This window comes from Rhipicephalus microplus, unplaced genomic scaffold (assembly GCF_043290135.1).
Source record: "Rhipicephalus microplus isolate Deutch F79 unplaced genomic scaffold, USDA_Rmic scaffold_34, whole genome shotgun sequence".
NCBI lineage: Eukaryota > Metazoa > Arthropoda > Arachnida > Ixodida > Ixodidae > Rhipicephalus > Rhipicephalus microplus.
In genome coordinates this window covers 4,525,281-4,547,559 of record NW_027464607.1, presented here as the reverse complement: position 1 = coordinate 4,547,559, position 22,279 = coordinate 4,525,281, and the positions used below count along the sequence as shown (strand labels likewise).

At 46.5% G+C, this 22,279-nt stretch overlaps 2 protein-coding genes and 1 long non-coding RNA gene across 3 annotated transcripts in view; 2 read left to right on the top strand and 1 right to left on the bottom strand.

Annotated features, from left to right (window-relative positions):
* The window catches only part of LOC142786828 (uncharacterized), a 48,802-nt gene extending 29,936 nt beyond the window's left edge, over positions 1–18,866 (top strand). Inside the window, exon 2 of the long non-coding RNA XR_012889171.1 lies at positions 15,723–18,866. This is a non-coding gene — a long non-coding RNA (uncharacterized LOC142786828). The remainder of the gene's footprint in view (positions 1–15,722) is intronic.
* The window catches only part of LOC119165910 (golgin subfamily A member 1), a 687,968-nt gene that overhangs the window by 420,036 nt on the left and 245,653 nt on the right, over positions 1–22,279 (bottom strand). The window lies entirely within an intron of this gene.
* LOC142786869 (uncharacterized) lies at positions 166–2,180 on the top strand. Its single transcript, XM_075884565.1, has one exon. It carries the CDS (start codon positions 166–168, stop codon positions 2,017–2,019), a length of 1,854 nt encoding a protein of 617 aa, XP_075740680.1. The 3' UTR covers positions 2,020–2,180.

The following is a 22,279-nucleotide window of genomic DNA, read 5'->3' as shown; positions in this document are numbered from 1 at the left end:
GGGCACAGGTTCGCCCAAATAAACAGTTAAATCCCAACAAGAAGTCTCCTGTCTTCGGCCACGTCACGACCCCGTGACAATATACATGAAAAAAGAAAGAAAAGAAGCCGCCGGCGCTCGGCACCGAGCTTGTCATGATGTGGACACGGCAGCACCGTCGTGACGATGTCGCCTTACGTGCCTCTACTTGTGCAGGTTTTGGCGTGGTTCTTCGCGGACGCAGCAGCGGCCCATGTTATCGCTGGACAACACTACCAATGGACCCCGATGAAGAATGCGCACCAGTACTCGAAGGAACTCAACCACTGCGCAACTAGATCACCGCCAGTGGCGTCAATGATGCTGTGCCACGTGGACTTCGTCGACTGCGCACCCCCGTGGAGCACGATGACGTCCTCCGCCTCCCCGATAGCAAGCTGCCCGGAGCATATAATAGCAAGGGCCATGGTCTTGACCTTCAGTGGACACGGCAGCACCGCCGTGACGATGTCGCCTTACGTGCCTCTACTTGTGCAGGTTTTGGCGTGGTTCTTCGCGGACGTAGCAGCGGCCCATGTTATCGCTGGACAACACTACCAATGGACCCCGATGAAGAATGCGCACCAGCACTCGAAGGAACTCAACCACTGCGCAACTAGATCACCGCCAGTGGCGTCAATGATGCTGTGCCACGTGGACTTCGTCGACTGCGCACCCCCATGGAGCACGATGACGTCCTCCGCCTCCCCGATAGCAAGCTGCCCGGAGCATATAATAGCAAGGGCCATGGTCTTGACCTTCAGTGGACACGGCAGCACCGCCGTGACGATGTCGCCTTACGTGCCTCTACTTGTGCAGGTTTTGGCGTGGTTCTTCGCGGACGTAGCAGCGGCCCATGTTATCGCTGGACAACACTACCAATGGACCCCGATGAAGAATGCGCACCAGCACTCGAAGGAACTCAACCACTGCGCAACTAGATCACCGCCAGTGGCGTCAATGATGCTGTGCCACGTGGACTTCGTCGACTGCGCACCCCCATGGAGCACGATGACGTCCTCCGCCTCCCCGATAGCAAGCTGCCCGGAGCATATGATAGCAAGGGCCATGGTCTTGACCTTCAGTGGACACGGCAGCACCGCCGTGACGATGTCGCCTTACGTGCCTCTACTTGTGCAGGTTGGTGATCGAAAGTATGGTTTTCGTAGTAACTGTACCTGCCTGATTGTGCTGCCGAGTCCACACACTGTTCTTGGTTGCTTAAACGACTGTGTTTCAGTTGTAAGCCTTTTACTGAAGTTGTCCGGTGACGTAGAGGAAAATCCTGGGCCCGAGGTTGAAAAAATGCTGGAGGAAATATTAAGTAACCAGAGTAAACTACTAGCTAAAGTTAATGAAATTCAGGCCAAGCAGTCATCTACGAATGCCAGCATTTCCGACATGCATGTTAGGCTCCAGACTATTGAAAAACAACTTGAAGGGTTGGGTGAAACACAGAACCGGCTTACTATGATAGAATCAAGTGTTGGTCGCCATGACAGTGAATTGATGGCTCTTGCCAGGCAGATCGATGACTTAGATAATCGTTCTAGACGCAACAACCTTATTGTACGCGGAGTGGAAGAAGAAGAATCTGAGGATGAGGCAGTACTCTTAAGTAAGGTGAATGACGATATCTTTGACAAATTACTTGGCTCAAAGTGTAGCTCCATTGAGAGAATTCACCGTCTAGGAAAGAAAATACCTGAAAGAAGCCGTCCGGTCATCTTGAAAGTAGGAGACTTCAGGGACAAAACCAAAATACTGAAAAACTGCCGCAACCTCAAGGGGACACAATTCAAAATCAGCGAAGATTACTCTAAACGAGTAGTTGAAATCAGAAAACAACTATGGATTTCATCAGCGGATGAAAGAGCAAAGGGTGCAAAGGTCAAACTAATCATCGATAAACTGAAAGTAAACAATGTTCTCTATGGCTGGAATGAGGCTACCAAAGAGCGATTCAGGTATGCTAGCCCAGGTCTCACCAGCTCTGACTGACGCAAATCGAGACCAACAGCATCTGTTAAGGTTATTAATGTAAACGCCAGAAGTTTGCTGAATAAAGCTGATGCAGTTGAAGCCGCAATCCTGGAGCATGAACCGGATATAATGGTCGTAACAGAGACTTGGTTACATACGGATGTAGCAGATTTCGAAGTAACACCTACTGGTTACATAATTGTTAGAAAAGACCAGCAAGGAAGAGGTGGTGGTGTTGCGTTTCTTATTAAAGACAACATTAGGTTTTCAGTGTTGGATGATAGTTGTGACATAGAAATGTTGTGGATTAGGTGTGGGTTCAGCGAGCAAACTGTGTATATTGGAGGGATTTATAGAGCACCGAATTCCTCCCTGGATATAATCGCAAAGCTAAGAAATTTTATGGATTCTAATTTTAGCCTCCAAGATAACGTATTATTATTAGGGGACTTCAATCTTCCGGATATTAATTGGCTATCCCGGTCTCCTGGATCGGAACAGGTTGCAAGTGCTGAGCAACTACTGGAGTTGGCATTCTGCTACGGGCTAACGCAAAGTGTCACTGAATTTACTCGGATAGGGACTACAAGGTCATCTATCCTTGATTTGGTTTTTGTGTCCCCAAAGCTGTTGCCGTTACTCAGCCGTTGTGAAGTTGTAGAAGGCCTGTCCGACCACAGAATGGTAGTAACGCACCTAGCTTTGTCCCCAGACACCTTGGGTAAACCCACACTTAGCACTGTATTGAATTTTATGGCGGCTGATGATGTGTCTATTTTGGACTATCTTGAAAGGTTCTTTGATGAATTTCAGGTCCTTTACAACACTGACTGCAGCACTGATAGGCTATGGCATTTCTTTTCAATTGTTGTAGGGAAGTGCATAGACAGCTATGTACCCAGGATTAGAAAACGCATTTGTAAAACCAATCCCTGGATTACCAGAGAAATCATTCACACAAAAAGAAAACTAAAACGGAAACAAAAATCTTGTGCAAAAAATTGTACCCCTGAAGGAACAGCTTGCATTTCTTCAATGAGACAAGAACTGAAACGTCTGATCAAACAATCCAGGGATCGGTTTTTCAATGTGACATTGACGAAATACTTGAAGGAAGCCCCCTCAAGGTTTTGGCGCTTTATAACTACCCCAGCAAGCTCCCCGAGGCCACCTGAAATTACTCAACAACGTGTTGATGATTTCAATTCTTTTTTTGCTTCTGTGTTTACTCATGATAATGGCATTTTGCCCGAGTTTTCTACGTCATCATTGCAGCGGCCGATCGATGATGTGGTAATTAGCGAAGAGGGTGTCCTAAATCTTTTACTTAATATAAATACAAGAAATATCCCCGGCCCTGATGGTATACCAAACGAATTTCTGTACTGATACGCTGAATGGGCGGCTCGCTTCCTTACAAAAATATTTCAGTCGTCCCTGCGCAGTGGCTCTTTTCCACTAGCGTGGAAGCGGGCTAAAATTACCCCTGTTCACAAGTGGCTCCTCACGGGACGAGCGCAACTACCGTCCTATTTCACTTATCCGTACATGTTCAAAGATACTCGAGCACATTATTAACAAACACCTGATGTCCTATCTTGATACGCACAATCTATTATTTTCGAATCAGCATGGCTTCCGCCAAGGCTTATCTACAACTACACAGTTAATCGAATTTGTTCATGATCTTTCAAAAACTATCAATTTGCGTGGTCAAACTGATGTGGTATATTTGGATTTCGCAAAGGCATTTGATAAAGTGTCGCACTCAAAGCTCCTGTTTAAAATTGACAAAACGTTTCAAAATAACAACTTGACAAAATGGTTTTCATCCTATCTCAGCTGCCGTCAGCAGTTTGTTCAAATAAAAAATAAACAGTCTAGAGCAGTTGCAGTTATTTCCGGAGTTCCCCAGGGGAGCGTGCTGGGTCCCCTTTTATTTTTGTTATATATAAATGACCTACCAAACCGGGTTACGGTCCCGATAAGGTTGTTTGCCGACGACTGTGTTGTTTATAGCAGAATCGAGACTGAACATGACCAAGTTAATCTAAACAACAATCTTCAAAGAATAAAGGATTGGTGCGAAGAATGGCAAATGAGTTTGAACACAGAAAAAACAGTCTTTATGACTATAACTAGAAAGAAAGCACCTCTAGATTACAACTACCAGATTGGCAATGCTTTCCTTAAGCGTGTACAAAACTATAAATATCTTGGGTTATGGTTCACGCCCGACCTCCGGTGGAACACTCATATTGATAATGTATGCTCCAGGGCTACCAAGGCACTGTATAGCCTTAGACGTAACCTTTATACCACCCCATCTGATATAAAGTGTCTTGCTTACAAAACCCTTGTCAGACCTATTATCGAATATTCTAAAATTGTCTGGGACCCTTACACAAAGACAAACTGCAATAAAATAGCAAAAATACAGCGACTTGGTGCGAGATTTATTTTTAATAAATATCGCCGACATCATTCACCTACTGAACTTTGTAAAAAAGCTGGACTGGATAGTCTTGAACTTAGGACGAGGATTGAGCGTCTGAAATTCCTCTTCCAGTTACTTCATAATCATTTTAAACTAAACTATACAGATTGCTTCCAGGTCAACACACAAGAACACTCCAGACATCGCCATAATATGTACATACCACCCCTAGTCCCATGTAACGATTGCTTTAAGTTTAGTTACTTTCCACGTGCTATTAAAGATTGGAATATGCTGCCAGAGTCTATAATTGGTTGTTCCTCGCTTACATCATTTGAACAGAATCTAAAACGTTTATTTTCTGAATAACAGTGGTGTGCGTGTGTACTTTTTGTTGGTTGCATGAGACTGTAGTAGTTGTCTTTCAAATCTTCAGCGCGGTGCAAAAGTGCCGCCTCAAATGCGTCATGTGCTGTTCTGCGCGTATGTATTGCATTGCATGTGTGTTCCATTTCTTGTTATGTATAACTTCGAGTTGCTGCTCACAATAATACCGAGAAATTATCTCGAGACCTGTACGGTACTACTTTTTCGCAAATAATTGTTTGTACCTCCACCCTGTAACAGCCCACTTCTGGGCTAACAGTATAAATAAATGAAATGAAATGAAATGCGCCGACTTATCTCCCACACGTACTTTGACCCGTGAATGGGGGGGGGGGGGGGGTGGTAGATGGCTTGTGCGCGTGCTCTTATCCTTCGGTAGAGAGAATCGCGCGTCTTCGACTTTGACCAGAACGATTGTATTTCGTTTTCGGGCGCGCAAAGATCACTTCCCTCGCTGTACAGGCACCGTTTGCGAAGAGTGCGCTTTTCAAACACGGCGAAGTAACAGCTGGGGAACTTGTTAATTTACACTCATACCTGTACCTGCAATTAGGTTTCGTGCCTCCTTTTGTTTAAACAGCGCGTTAAATGTCGAGCGCTAAGCATCGTTAGTTCTCTCTCGTCCTGCGTATGTTGTTTCCATCCGTCATTTTGTGGGTGAGCAGCGCGCTGCACATTTTGATCTGCTTGCCGTTCTGAGCGTTACATTCCAAGTTGTTGCTATCGCATTCATTGCTTGGCCCTTGCGGCGAAGCAGTGACTTTTGTTTCCTTAATTTCGGACAGTCGTGTCGTTACAGCCGAGCGGATGTCAGATTAGGCGCTGATGGAAACTATCTGAGATCACGTTGACGACGTATCTTCGGAGGTCGACTCATCACGCACTTCTGTCTTGCCCGCGAGTTCGCAGTCTGGTAGTTCGGAGTGTGGTAGCGAGTTCGCAGTATATTAGCTCATTAGTTCTGGCAACACAACGGCGCGTTGAATGCAATGCAATGAACGTGACAGCAAAAAATTGTAATGGTATATGGCGTAAGGCTGCAGCCAACTCTTTTGGATCGGATATCGCGGAATTCCTACAAACTGCTGGTGTGAGCAAATACAGCCTCTCCAGGGAGAAGTGCTCTTTTCACACAGTGACTTCGCATTAAAGCCGCACTGATACTCCCCGAGATAGCAAGTGTGCCAGCGATCGAGACCGCCCTTAAAATCCAACTTCATTAATGCTACTCAATCGATTCCCCCTCCTCTCCCCCTCCCACGTTATTTCATGGTCGTTCAAGACGGGTGGTTTACTTTCAGTTTCAGCATTCGACAGCAGTTCTAATACGCTGGAGATGGTATCTTATGCACTTTCTAGGCGATAGGAATGGGCCAACTCATTTGATTTCTGCTTCAGCAGCGCTCGCGCGCTTTTACTTTTACCCGCACATGAAAGTTACCATGCGCGGGCATGTTATCAATTTGGACTTGTTACCGAATATGGTGGCCACAGCAAAAACCCTCCGATCGTGTTCATATAATTACCACAATAATATTGCAGTTTTTTTTTACTGCAAAATACAGTCGAACCCCGCGACAACGAAACTGACGGGGGTGCAGAAAATTTCGTTGTAGTGAAGTCGTCAAAAATATAGCTGATCTGAACTAGTGAAACAAAGAACCATTTATTCTCGAAATTCAAAAAATGTTTGCTGCTTCCTATTCTTTCCCAGCAATGTCGTGACGTGATTGTCACCCATGCATAGCGACGCCATGGTGAAAAGCACGCTGAAACAACGCCTAAAACCGCCTTCGTGAACAAACCAAACAGTTGCATTAACACGTTAACACCAGTAGCTATCTGCCGTCAAAAGTATCCAACAACGCCAAGATAGAGGCAGAATATCACGGAGCGGCGGCTTTTGCATTATTCTATGCTATTCTTATCATCCATCACTTGCGATTAGTCGATTTTGTTGGTAGTGCGGATGAACAGCCGCTTTGATTAGTTACCACACTGGCCAAGCACGAACATAATGATGAGCATCGGAATCGGAAAAGGCATCGTTCCGCAGTTGCACCCAGCAGCTACATGACAGAAACCATGAACTGAGCCTCTGAGCTTCAGCTTCGGATAGTCTGCGGCTCAAAGCAAGCCAGTGGCAAAAGCAGGGCGGTCTCATTTCCATCACTATCGAGGCGGCGTCTATGCTTGCTGAACTACGGCGGTATAGCAGCGGTTTCTGGTGGTGCCAACGCGTGTTTTAGACTTCGTTGACACATTTTCAGGCTCTGAAAATGCATCGAAATGTTGAATATTGGGTTTACTGCATAAAAAATAGGTGTCTGAGCCTGGAATTACATCGTGAAATTTCGTTGAAGCGGGACGATGGAAGAAAAAGTGTAAATTATGGCGACAATATTTATGCATTGACTCCTACGGACTGCTGCCAGAGAATCGTGATTTTTCTGTTGTAGCGGAAATTTTGTTGAAGCAGCGTTTGTTGTAGCAGTGTTCGACTGCAAGTGTTTTGAGTTAGCTCTGCTTTTAGTCCCCCTTTTGCTTAATTTTCGTGCGAAGGACCTTATATAGACCAAAGTACCGTCGAAGGAGCTTTTCTGACAGGCCGCGGCGTCGTATTCGTGTCCAGATCCAAACTTGATTACCTGGCTGGTACTTGACTCCCCTGCGGCGCAGGTTGTAGTAGTCCGCATCCTTGAACTGTTGTTGACGTATTCGGTGCCTTGCACTGGCGTGCTTCTTCGGCTTTCTGCAGAAATTCGTCAATGTCAGATGGCTCGTAGTGGTCAATGTCGACTGGGAGCATGGCGTTGAGAGTTGAATTGACTATGCGACCATAGACAAGCTGAAATGGGGTGACGCGGGTGGTCTCTTGGAGGGCCGTATTATAGGTGAACGTTGCGTAAGGCAGGATTTCATCCCACGTTTTATGCTCCAAGTCCATGTACATCGACAGCATGTCAGCGATCGTGCGATTTAGACGTTCCGTTAACCCATTAGTTTGGAGATGGTACGCAGTGCTTTTCCTATGACTGGTGTTCGTCATTATCATCAAACACTGCATCAACTCTGACGTGAAGGCTGCTCCTCAGTCGGTGATTACTACCTTTGGGGCGCCATGTCGAAGAACTATGCTTTGCACAAAAAACTTGGCTACTTCAGCTGCCGTTCCTCGCTCAAGGCAGCCGGTTTCAGCATACCACGTTAAGTAGTCGGTAGCGGTTACGATCCACCTCTTGCCCAATGATGACATTAGAAAGGGCCCAAGAAGATCCGTTCCAACTTGTTCAAATGGTGTAGCAGGGGGTTCTATGGGCTGGAGCAGGCCGGCCGCCTTCAGTGGTGGCCTTTTGCGCCTTTGATATTCGCGACATGTCTTCACATATTGCTGCACCGACGCCAGCAGCTTGGGCCAGTAATACTTCTGATGAATTCTGGCAAATGTCCGGCTGACGCCCAAGAGACCAGACGATGGTTGATCATGACAAGCTTCCAGGATTTCGGGCCTCATTGCTAATAGAACAACGAGTAAGAACTTCTGTTTATTATGCCCGAAGTTCTTTTTGTATAGCACATTTTCACGGAGACAGAATGAGGATAATGTTCTCTTCAATACACGTGGGACCTGGCCGCCACGCCCTTCGAGGTGTTCAATTAATGGGAGCAGTTCTGCGTCACATCGTTGATGCTCCCCGATATCTGAGGCGTCCATCACACAGAGAAGTGTCGAGTCGTCTTCTTCTGAAGGAGTAGAGTCAAGTGGCGAGCGTGATAATGAATCGGCATTATTGTGTTTTCGCCCAGACCGGTATACAACAGTAATGTCGTATTCTTGCCGTCCGAGGCTCCATCTGGCAAGACGTCCCGACGGGTCTTTTAAGTTTGCGAGCCAGTAGAGTGAGTGGTGGTCGCTGACGGCTCCGAATGGCCTTTCGTAGAGGTATGGTCTGAACTTGCTGATAGCCAAACACTCTTTTTCTGTCACGGAATAGTTTTTTTCGGTTTTTGAGAAAGTGCGGCTGGCGTAAGCTATCGCTTTTATTTCTCCATTTTGCCATTGTACGAGTACTGCGCCGATACCAATATTGCTTGCGTCTGTATGGAGTTCCGTGTTAGCGGTCTTGTCGAAGTGGGCAAGGATCGGCGGGCTTTGCAAACGTTGGTTTACTACGTTGAAAGCTGTTTCTTGTTTTGTACCCCAAGCGAATGATTCTTCATCTTTTGTGAGTTTATTTAGAAGTTCGGCGATTTTCGAGAAATTTTCTACAAATCGTCTGTAGTAAGCGCATAAGCCCAAAAATCGACGCACCTCTTTCTTGTCTCTGGGCTTACGGAATCCTGCGACCGCCGCAGTCTTGTCAGGATCAGGGCCAACACCTTCCGCGCTGATTACGTGTCTCAGAAAACGAAGCTTGCCGGAGCCAAACTGGCAGTTTTCTGGTTTGATTGTCAAGCTGGCCAACTGGATAGCCTGAAGTACTGACCGCAGTCTCTCTACGTGTTGGTCAAACGTCACAAAAAATACCACAACATCGTCCAAGTAGACTAGGCATGACTGCCACTTCAGCCCCGTGAGGACATTGTCCACCATGCGCTGGAATGTCGCTGGCGCACAACAGAGGCCGAAAGGTAGTGCTTTAAATTCGAACAAGCCATCCGGGGTTACGAAAGCGGTCTTTTCACGGTCTCTTTCATCCACTTCGATTTGCCAATATCCACTTTTTAAGTCGAACAAAGAGAAATATCTGGCGTGCCGTAGCTGATCCAATGCGTCATCAATACGCGGTAAGGGGTATACATCCCGCTTGGTTACACTGTTCAGTTTCCGGTAGTCTACACAGAATCTCAACGTGTTGTCTTTCTTTCTCACGAGAACAACCGGCGATGCCCACGGGCTGCTAGATGGCTGAATGACATCATCCTGCAACATCTCCTGCACCTAACTCTTTATAACTGCTCCTTCTTTCGGCGAAACTCTGTAAGGGTGTTGATACACTGGCCTGTTTGTTTACTCTGTTATAATCTTGTCACCACGATCTGCGTGCGACGTACTTTTGATGAGGTGGAAAAACATTCTGCGAATTCATCTATCAGGTCTTCTAGGATTTTCCTCTCAGCTGGCGATAGACTTCGGCTGATTGAAACTGATGTTCCAAGGTCATGCGTAGTTTCCGAAGTAGGCAGCTCTGACGCAAACGCACATAAGTCGGTAACTTAAGTAAAGCTGTGTAGAAAAGCGATGGCAGTGTCTTTTGCAACATGCTCAATTTCATTTCCGAAATTGGTGAGCAGTACGTTGGCAAGCCCACCACGTAAGCGAATAATACCTCAAGCTATGCAAATGCCCTTCTTTCGCATTGCCATCCGCTATTCCTTCAGAGTCGACGAATGCGTCATTCCTTACGCCAACCAGGACGCTGCATAGCGGTGGCACGGTTACATCGCCGTCGATAACACGCAACGCAGAACTTCCCGTCTCCTCGTCTGGGGCCAGCTTTGTCGAAAAAGAAATACTAGAATTCTGCAGGTTTATTATGGCGCCATTAGCTAGCAGGAAATCCATTCCGATTATTACGTCTCTCGAGCATTCTGGCAGAACTAGGAAATCAGCGACAAAAGTGGCACCCTGAGTCCCGATCCTGGCAGTGCATCTTCCCAGAGGAGTTATCAGATGGCCCCCAGCCGTGCGTATTTTTGGTCCACTGCAAGGTGTCAAAACTTTCTTCAAATCTTTTGCGATTGCATAGCTTACGACTGAAAATCGGCACCCGTATCAACCAATACGTTAAATTCCCGCCCATCCATAGTAACACGCAAGTCTGAAGAAATTTTCTCTTTACTTATATTCGTCGTCAATTTCTGCTCGTCGCTGCTTTGCTGAGCCCTTGACGGAGGATCTTTGCTCTGTCGGACATTAGCGGCCTTGCCTCCCCAGGTCGCTGGCTTTAGTTTTCCTGACACGGGCTCATTGACCGATGGTTTCGTGAATTTGGTGGTGAACTTGAACGTCGCGGACTTGGCCATCGATAACGATTTGGTGCTGGTGACCTTGGCTGGTGCTGGAACCTAGCGGCTGGAGATCCGTGCCTTAAAAGGTATTCCTCTATTTTTATAGGCCTTTCACCATTACGCGGGCATGGATCATACACAGAAAACCTACGCAAACTGACCCTTCGGTATGGACAGTGTCGGTAAAGATGTCCAGCTTCTCCGCAGTGAAAACAGAGCGGTGTCCTGTCAGGTGTGCGCCACACATCGCTTTTCCGTGGTCTCTGCTCTCCAAGAAAAGGTGAGCTGGTCAAAGCTGACTGGCGGGCACCGGGAGTCGCGAACGAGGCATTGTGGACGGCAGGTTGGCGTAAAGCGTCTGCGTGCGTTGATACATAACGTTCCTGCAGGGGTTGTTGAAGTCGAAGAGGTTGCACTTTTGGTTCCGGCTGAAGAATGATGTGCCGAACTTCATCACGGATGATGGATGTGAGGGATGAAACTGTCGGCAGGACTTGCGGTTGGAGAATGTTATAAAGCTCCTCTTTGACGATGGAACGCACCAGCTCCCTCAGCGTCTCGTTGCTGCTGTCTCGCTTTGCCAAAAGGATGCCCACGGACTCACTACCAACATCCCGATTGTAGTGACGGGCACGCTGCTGCAGTGCTCTTTCCGTGGTCGTGGCTTCTGTGCGGAATTCAGCAACGGTACATGGAGGATTGCGAACCAGGCCTGCAAATAAGTCCTGTTTGACTCCACGCATCAAATGGCGCACTTTTCTTTTCTTCGGTCATGTTCGGATCGGCACATTTGAAGAGGCGGGACATGTTCTCGATATACATGCTGACACTCTCGTTCGCGCGTTGGTTTCTTGATTGAAGGGCAATTTCTGCCCTTTCCCGGCGATCCGTGCTGGCATACGCAGCAAGCAACTGCTTCCGAAGTCTTCCCACGTCGCTATTACCCCTTCGTGGTTCTAACCATATTCTCGCTCCATCCTCTAACGCAAAGTACACGCGGCCCAATTTCCTCGCCTCATCCCAGACATTGGTCCTTGCGACCCGCTCGAAATGCTCCAGCCAGTCTTCCACATCTTCGTGTGCATCACCGTGCAAGGGTTCAGGTAAGCACGAGGGAGACACGATGAGTTCAGATGTTGAAGCTGGATTGGCCATTTTTCTGAGATTGGCGGTTACCGCTGCCCATGTTGCTGGAGCAGTGAGGAGTGGTTCGAATTCAGGTGACTCACCTCGGAGGCAGCGGCTTAAACGCTGGGGTAATGGAGTAAGTTCGCCAGGCTCCAATCACTAGGGGTCAGGGCTTCTTTCTCTTGCGCCAAGGGAACTTCCAATCATACCCCGCACCTTTACCAGAATGTCACATAATACAACAGGGGGAACACACACAATGATTTATTGAGGGCGAACTTGTGCCCAGAAAAGTAGCTATGTCACAAAGAAGAGTCTGCTAAAAGCGTTCCGCCTACGTGTCCCTTTCTGAACAACTACTCCGTCAGTCTTTCTGGCTCGTGCTCGTGCACGAGAGGCATGCGCTGCTCTGCCCAAGATGCGTGAGTACGCGCGAGGCACAGTAGACGCCCACATAGCGCCTCGTTGGTTGCGAGGCACTGTAGACGCCTACATAGCGCCTCGTTGGTCCTCTTAGTAAAATAATTAGTAGGAGCAATCTCTGTGGCAATATAACGAAATCCTCTTTATAACACATTTTTACGGAAATTTATTTTGTTATATGCAGGTTTAACTGTACTACAAAAAATGGCAAAAAACTGAAACTCAGAATTCACTCCCAAAATAGCCATGCATACAATAATCGGCTGAACAACGAAATCGCAAGTAACTTCAATCCAAGACAAGTTCAATCTTTAGCCCTAATCTGTCTCTAGTCAAAATGGCGTCTTAGTGGCTACTCTAATATGCTCTCGCAATAGTAGAACATTCTTACTGTTAAGATGCCACCCTCGGAACTACGACGAAGTGGTACCGTCTTCAAGGTCGTCCTGGAAGACGTCGCTGAAAGAGCTGCTCTTCTTCATCACCGGTGTCTCCGTCTTCGTCGCAGTCTTCAGCCTCACTAATCTAGGCTTAGCTCGTCATAAACTCCCTTGCTGACGAGTCTACTGGTCTGGTGTGGGCTGCTACCAACCACTCTAGCGTGAAGTGTGATAGCTGCAAGTTCACCAGTAACTGCTGTTAGAGGGAGCAGCTAGACCAGGCAGCCTCACTCGAGAGGACCTCCAAGGCCGCCGCCCACTTCCCGGGCCTCTCCTGCCGACATCCTTCAGAACCGGGCCACTATGCTTCTCCTGTCGCTGTAGCAACACTGGTTTTTCACGTCTTCACAGCTTGGAGACCCACAGCACAGTGCCAGCTCATCCGCCGTGATTTTCCATGACAGCTCGAGTCGCATGCCATGAGCCTTTTTCGACCAATCTGTTAAGTGAACGTGGTGCGTCTCCGCACCATCGAGGTCTCGCATACTTGCGCCGCCTTCCAGCACCCAGCAAGTGCCTCATGTCCTTTTACTAATGATATTGACCCCCTCTTTTAGTAGATTTTTTTCTCCTACAACTGTTCTTATTCTTCCTTCTTGTGATTTCGACCTTTCGTTGTTCTGTTGGTGTCGTGATTTGTGGCGAAACGTACGCGAGCTGGCGCGTCACCTTCCATCGCTGCACGTTTTCACCGATATTCACTTGGCACAGAACTACACTATCACACACTTTCACCAACACGCATCAAACACTATACCCGACCATTCACATGTCTGCAAATTGCTCCTCTAACATTATACAGCTACATCAAGAATAGCTACACACAGCACTCAATATTTTATAAATCTGTACAATTTCATATCTGAAGAACCCTACTCTGCATAAACTACACACAGCACTCAATATTTCATAAATCTGTACAATTTCATATCTGAAGAACCCTACTCTGCATGGATTTATAAAATATTGAGTGCTGTGTGTAGTTTATGCAGAGTAGGGTTCTTCAGATATGAAATTGTATAAAGCCATCAATCAGTTTACTCAGAACATTTTCCCCTGTATAGAACTCATATTCTTTCAGAGGATCTGGTTCTGGTTGGTTACAGCATGCTTAAATCTGTGTTTATTTACATTCCGAGTCTTTTTTAGCTTTTTCCTGAGCTTAATCACTACCCACCATCTCGAGCGCTCGCTAAAGCTGATCACACTGTTTCTGTTTACTCGAAAGCTCTCCAAACCAACTTTACCAGGTCGCGTCTTATCGTTCATCCCCCTCACTGCTTCCAAATCTCTAAAACCTACTTTATGCACTTTCACAACATTCTTTCCTTTTGGTATTGCACCTTACTACTCACAATTTTACCAACCTTTCTCACGTGATGATAATTACCCTGACGTGCCATTTCCTTTGCAGCTGTCGACGTTTTCTTCACTTTTTCACGTTTTACCCCGAGCGTCTTAGACAATCTTTTTGTCATACTCCATTCAGTTCCTTTTTCTCGCAATGTTGATGTGCTTCTTTCACTGTGCGGGCTTGTTAATGAAGCACTATGCCCTACCTCTTTGTAGTATAGGCATCGCTTTCTCTCTCTCCATGCCCTTTTCACCAACAGTGGCATACACTTTCTTAACTGATGCCTTGTTACCACTATCTATCGTGTCTGAGCTCATACTTTTCAATTCATTTTTTACAAACCTCGTCTTATTTGCACAACATGCATGTTCAATGTCCTCCAGCTCTACTGAATTGGGACTCTTTAAATCAGGTACTCTACTTCTGTTAAACCTATGAGCGTTTTCTCTCATGCCATCTAATGCACCCTTTGGCTTGTGCCCATCGGAGTTGCTTCTCTCGAGCATAAGCTTCTAGTTTTGCCGCCTGTTCGGCTCGTCTTTCCTCTAGTTAGACACCTCCTTCCTCAAACTCCCATTTCAACCAATCTTTCTCCTCTTCAATAACTGTAAGTATTGCTCCTAATTGAGCTTTCACTCACGAATGACTCAGTATTTTCTCTCAATCCATCCTTGTGACCCTCGACGATGAAGTGACTGGGCCAAAAAAAATGAAAAAAATCTTGGGATAGACTCACCAATTGCAATTGATGTCACAATTTTATCTCACCAGCGCTTGTACCAGATGGAGTTGGGAGAGAGACACGAGTCGGCAGTAACACGGCAAATCTATTTTAATACTACACAAAATGGCAAAAAATCTGACACTTCGAATTCACTCCCAAAAAAAGCCATGCAGATCTTGATACATTGATTGTAAATTTCTGAAGCTTATCCCATTTCCAGAAATAAGGATTAATGTATCAGCCATCCGTCATTGCCACTACTTGACTGTGAGTTTAAGTATATAGATAATGCTTAGACAAGAGCTTTGAATGAATGCCACGCATGCTGCTCACGCTATTCTCTTACTCTTGTTGACATGCGCACCCTTGTGTACTTATATGTTCTAGTAAAGTGAGAATAAACCAGTTGTTAGTGAGCGCCCATGCTGTGCGCCTCCTCTTTGCTTCGTGCGTGCGTGTTCCTCCCGCGCTCACAGTTCGCTGAACAATTAGGACACTTTCTGGTATGAAATTGCTAAAGGTATGAATTAACTGAATGATGGAGTTTGAATTAAGAGGCTTTTAAATACATTAAAAAAATAGAAGGCCAACCAAAAAATTGAATTTTGTTTGAACTAACCAAAAGTTTCAATTATCAGAGTTTCAATTATCGAGAGTCTACTGTATTCTTAGATGCCACCCTCGGAACTACGACGAAGTGGTACCGTCTTAGAAGTTATGACTCTGAACGATCTGCTCGTCTGAGCAGCTCATTCAGCGTCATGAGCAGCTTGTTCTAATAAAGTTTAATTGCCAGTGTCCCGCTCTTCATCGCAGTCATGAACTCCCTTGCCGACGGGCTTACTCTACTGACTGGTGTAGTCTGCTACCGTCCTAGCGTGAAGTGGGATCGCTACAAGTCCACCAAGAACCGCTCAGCAAGGGTGCGGCAAGTCTGGACAGCCTCACTCGGGAGCACCTCCAACCGACCACTTCTCGGGCCTCTCCTGCTGACATCTTTCAGAACAGGGTGGCTATGCTGCGCCCATCGCTGTTGCGACGCTGATTTCCCACGTCTTCCCAGCTCGAAGCCCCACAGCACACTGACAGCTCATCCTCCTGGATCTCCTATTACGACTCAGGTCGCATGCGAGGAGCCTTTTTCCGACCAATTTTGTAAGGAAATGTGGCGCGTCTGCGCACCATCGAGATCTCGCGCACATGCACCAAATTCCAGGGCCCAGCACATTTTTTGTGCTCTCTTACTCATGACAATACTGTCGCTGTCGTACATGCGATCATGCATTTGTTTCTTAGCCAGAAACTGTTTCCTATCTTATGCTCGACATTTATTGGCCCCTTATTGCTCACTCATTTATTGTGTGAAAATCAAGAGCACGTAAAAGCTCCCGCCTGCTGTGGGGACAAAAGCCTCACGCTGATCATTGCGGTAAACACGCAGCAACCATAAGTGCCCCCTTCCCCTTACTTAAAGCCTCTATATTTTGGAAAGTAGTGACACTCCTTGATCTATGCTGCCTCACTCTCACCATGCCGTCGACTTCCCTCTTTTTTTCACCTCCTCTTTCGCAGAGCCGACCCATCTGCCATGCTGAATGACTGGGATGCGCGCTACCAGCTAGTCAGATGATCGTGATGTCACGTGAAGTGTGCGCAAACAAACTTTCTTGCCTTTCATTCACCGCACCCGCCATGAACCCTCCAGGCTTCTCACTCCGACTGTGCTTCAGAGTTGAATTCCTAGCTTTATGCTTCGTGGCGATGCCTCGCTGCTGCACGTTTCAGGACAGCAGCACGCGAAAGAAAAAGAGTAAAATTATCGTATATTCCCCGAGGGGAAAAAAAGCCAGGTGTTAAAAGCAGTGCATTTAAAACATCGGAAAAAAGAACTTTGTCTTTTCCAAGCCCACAGTTTTTTGCGAAGTAATTTTTAGAAAATTCCTTGCATAAAACTGGATATCTGGATGAGGTTGTATGGAGACTATAATGCTCATTGCATAGCCGGACTGACAGTTAAGTTCCATAACAAGCACATATAAATGTGGCTTGAGCTTTTTCTTAGAGGGTCACTATGCTATGCCGTTTTCTCTGTCCATAGTTATGAACAACGCAAAAAACACATGGGACATAAATGAAGAGAACCACACAAACACGGCTGCCAGTTTGTGGTTTTTTTCGTTTCTGTCCCCTGTGTTTTTTTGCACTGTTCATCACTATGAACCAACACCAACTTGCCCAACTGTCAGTGCTAATCATCTCCCAGTTTCATACCCAACCAGACAGACTTCTGTCGAATGTTTACTTTCAAGTTAGCGTTTGCAGATGCTTTCGCAACAAAAAGCTCCTGTGACGTCATAGATTTCTTGAAAAGCAGAAGTGACATCAGTTATCTTTTTTGGATTGACGTTGAGGATCTTTTTTATTCAGTGCTTCATAATGAACTTTTATCCTGTATAAGGAACAGTATCGAGAAACATAGGGGCACAACATAACATTTATCAATAGTTCTGGCATATCCGTTACCAACTTCATGTCGCTTTTAAAATTTTACCTTCGTAGCACCTTCGTCTCTTTTAATAATGGTTTGTTTATTCAAAAAAAGCGCATTTGTATTGGCTCCTGTGTTTCACCTGTTCTTTGTAGCATTTTTTTGGCGTCTATTGATCGTGCTTTAGCAAATGCCGTTGATCCAGGAAAAGTCCCAAGAATTTTTAGATTTGCGGACGATTTGCTCGTGGTGTCAACTTCTACTAACCCTGTAACGCACTCTAGCGAGGTAGAGTTGGTTTTGAACCTGTTCCAACAACATGGAAAAGGCTTGCTTTTTACCCATGAACTGCCCATTGACGAAAGCTTGCAGTTTTTAGATATTAACCTGACTCTGTGCGAGAGTCATGTCTGTTGGAAGTTTAGCCATAGAACGAGAAAAGAACTTCTTTCATATGATTCTGTACAATCGAAAGTGGTGAAGAGATCTATAACTGCTATGTGTTTTCGTTCTGCGCTGTCCAAGTCATGCCAGCACACAGTGTGTGATAGTTTTTCCTGTCAGTTATCACGGCTCACTGCAGCCGAGTTTCCTTATTCGGTCTTAGTCAGTGTGTCTAAAACATTGCTTCAGAGGCTGAAAGGGGAACGCAGGAGGCGAGAGCCATTGCAAGGACAGAGGAAAAGACTGCATATTGTACCGTACATGCACAAAATTCTCCACAACCTGAAAAAGGTTGCAAATCGGCACCATGTGCCGGTAGTTTTCTCTGCTCCAAATACGCTCTCATGGCTCTGTGCCCGCATTTTTTTAAGAGGTGCCAAGGCGGTGTGCGATAAGAAGCATGCAAAGCTGTTCTTGCGTTGTACCGTAGGCACTGTTTATGAAATTCCCCTGAGCTGTGGCAAGGTCTATATAGGCCAGACAAGGCGCTGTACAAATTAATGTTTAAGGGAACATTCTTTATAAATTAGGAATAGAACAGGGTCTCATTTGATCTTCCACTGTGCTTCGTGTGGCTGCACGTCACAGTTCGATCACACGTGACTGACTACTTGGAAGAAGCCGGGATGCGCTGGCGCGGGAGTTACTCGAAGCCTTTCACATAAGAAAGAAAGGCGACTAGTGCGTCAGCGTGTCTTCAGTTTTGCTGCATAATAGTGAATTCCAACTGTTGTATCTAGATGTACTTTAGATGGTTGCTACGAAGTGTCTGTCAGTTCTTTTTCTGCTGTTTTTTCCACTCATTTTTTGCGCAGGCTTGGGTGTGTTTAGTTTTTTTCGAAGTCTTTACATCAGGCATATCTGTTTGTTGCTGGTTCCCAGATATCATGATTGCAATAATCGTTTATTACATCATCAAAAATGTTCATGCCTGCACAGTGGTGAATGAAATGTTCTGCGCATGTCCTCCAAGAGCCTATATATTGTGAATGCTTCATGAAAATAAACTTAGTTGCGAGTTGCCGCTCTTTCTGTCTCATCTCGTTCTTCTCATTGGCAACCTTGCGCCACGTATTTCAATTTAATATGTACCAACTAGCCCAACATAACGTACTGTTTCCTTGTTTGAACTCGTCAGCACCACAATAAATGATAAAAGTTCAGTGTAAACATTATGCACTCACGTGTATACGCCTCCTGTTGCAAACAGTAGAAGCCCAGATGAGGTAAACCACTCAGCCGATAGTTGGTACTAACTTTTCTAAGTGCTTCCTCTTGGGCTTATCGAAGCACATTAAATATATTGTTATGGGGAATAAAGTATACACAATGAACATACTGGCGAGCAAATGCGTACAACGCTGCTGCAGTCCGAGCACGTTCCCCTCAGCACTTCGTCGTCGTCATCCTCAGGCATCTACTTAGCCCGTGACATTACCCGCCGGCGGCAGAAGCACCGTCCCGGTGCGATCAATTCTCGTGGCGTGAGTAGTATGGTTTAAGCCGTGAGATGTGCACTATATCGGTCGGGACTAAAGCTGGTACTGACGTGGTATGGAGTGGAGCTATCTCATAGGTCACGCTGGTGACCTTGCGTATGACGCGGTAGGGGCCAACGTAACGGGACATCAGTTTTTCGCAGAGACCAACACGACGTGATGGTAACCACAGCAAGACGAGCGACCCCGGGGAGTACTGTACGTCGCGGTGCCGGCGATCGTAAGCACTGTTTTGGTTAAGCTGCGAGGCACATAAACGATCCCGGGCGACTTGGTGGGCGATCTCAGCTCGGGCCAGGGCATCACGAGCATAAGCAGTCAATGAGGGGGCGTCTTGAGAGCATGCTGTCCATGGGCAAAGGCGGGTCATAACGAAACAGTAGATAAAAAGGTGAAAATCCAGCCGTATCATGACGTGAACTGTTGTATGCGAAGGTAACGAAAGGTAAGTAGATGTACCAATCTTTGTGATCCTTGGATACGTACATCGCTAACATATTCGTCAGGGTACGGTTGAGGCGTTCCGTGAGGCCGGTGGTTTGTGGGTGGTACGCTGTAGTGAACTTGTGGTGGGTAGAACAGGATGCTGGAGCTCGTCGACTACTTGAGATAAAAACAGCGGCCGCGGTCGGTGATCGACTGACGAGGAGCGCCATGACGCAGAATGATGTCATGAAGAAGGAAATCGGCTACATCAGTAGCGCAGCTGGTGGGGAGAGCGCGTGTAACGGCATACCGCGTTGCGTAGTCAGTAGCAATAGCAATCCACTTATTACCGGTGGCCGACACGGAAAAAGGTCCTAGAAGATCGAGGTGGATTCGAAAAAATGGCTCATCTCGTACTTCAATGGGCTGGAGGGTACCAGCAGGTCCTAGAGCAGGTATCTTGCGGCGCTGGCAGAGGTCGCATGCCGCAACGTACTGTCGCACAGAACGGTAGAGGCCAGGCCAATAGAATCAGCGGCGAACACGGTCATACGTGCGTGACACCTCTAGGTGTCCAGCGGAGGGAACATCATGGAGCTGGGCCAAAACGTCTGAGCGAAGATGCGCAGGAACAACGAGTAAAAGCTCAGCACCATCAGGGCAGGCGTTGTAGCGGTGCAAGATGTCGTTGTGAAGAACAAACAGTTGTAAGAAGTGGTCAGGGTGGGGAGAGTGCAGACCATTGATAATAGCACGCAAAGAGGAGTCGCGGCGTTGTTCAGCAGCTATGTCGGTGAAGTCGGTAATGGAAAGAACGAGGACCTCTTGTCCATCTTCCATCATGTCAGGGGGACCGACTGGGTAACGGGACAAGCAGTCCGCATCCTTGTGAAGTTGTCCGGATTTATAGGATACGGAAAAAGTGTACTCTTGTAAGCGCAGCGCCCAGCGACCAAGGCGTCCCGTAGGGTCGTTGAGTGAGGAGAGCCAGCAAAGCGCATGGTGGTCCGTAACAACTGAGAATGGTCGGCCATACAGGTACGGTCGGAATTTCGCAATGGCCCAGACGAGAGCTAAACACTCGCGTTCTGTGATCAAATAATTTTGTTCCCAGCGCGACAACAGTCGGCTTGCATACACGACGACGCGGAGCATTCCTTGTTGCCGCTGCGCCAGCACTGCGCCTATGTCGTGGCCACTGGCGTCAGTACGAAGCTCCGTTGCGGCAGATGGGTCGAAGTGTGCTAGGACTGGTGGATTGGTGAGAATGTCAACGAGCGACGAGAAGGCGTTTGCTTGATGTTGGCTCTAGGTGAGTTAGTTACGTTGGGTTTTATGACGCAAAAGCAACAATGGCTATGATGCGCCAGACACTGATTATGATAATAGGATTAAAATGTGAGGTGAAAAACAGATTTCTGTTTACAGTTTGTTTAGAAGACCTGTGGCGTCTAGAAACCTAAAAACATCCTGTATGGGGATAGGTGCATTTTCTGATAGTATTAACATTGGGTGTAGAGGTGTTTGTGCTCTGTAAAACTGTTTAAAATAAATGTGTCTACTTTTTTCAAAGACTGGGCATGTTATTAAAATATGATTGATAGTCAGAGGTTCCTTGCACTGTTCGCATTCTGGCTGATCTTCTGCGCAAAATAAAAAGTTGTGGGTTAGGTGAGTATGACCTATACGCAGGCGGCATAGTGTTACTTCGATGAAGCGCTTTTGGTGGTTGCAAGACTTCCATTCTTGTAGAATAGGCTTGATAATTTGAAGCTTGTTATGCACTTGAGCCTGCCACTCTTCTTGCCATTTTGCCCTAAAGGCTGTCCGACAACTGTTGAAACAGTCTCTGAATGGTGCCCTTATTTCTGCTATGCTTTGATGACATGCCCTTGTTGCTACCCTGTCTGCCTTTTCGTTTCCTGGGATACCTACATAGCTCGGCACCCATACAAGCCGGATTGTCTTGCCATTTTTCTCAGCTCTTTCTAGCTTTTGTAAAATGTCCCCGAGAAACGGTTCGTTTTCCGACCTTAAATGTAGGGCTTTTAATGCGCTAAGTGAGTCGGTGTATATGACAGCTGTTTTGTGATTTCTTGATAAAATTGCTTCGAAAGCAATCAAATGAGCATACAGTTCTGCTGTAAAGATAGCTATGAATGGTGGCAGTCTTATACATGTTTCTGAGTGTTTTGATATGACAGCACTTCCTGTATATTCTTGTGTTTTTGATCCACCAGTGTAGTATTCAGAGTGTGTGTTATATTTTTCTTGTACGGCTAAGAAATCCTGGATAATTTGTTCCCATGGAGTTTCCTTCCTCCTTAGATGAGTTAAGGCAAAGTCGGTGTAGTGCGAAAAGTCCAACCATGGAGCCAGTCTTTCCGGCATTCGGACAACGCTTAGTTCCTGATTCGGTACTTTGTAGTCTAGACATATTTCTTCAAAGCGCAGGAGAAGTGGTCTTATCGTGTGCGGTCTGTTGTTGTATTGTATTCTGGTACCGATGTGAGAGA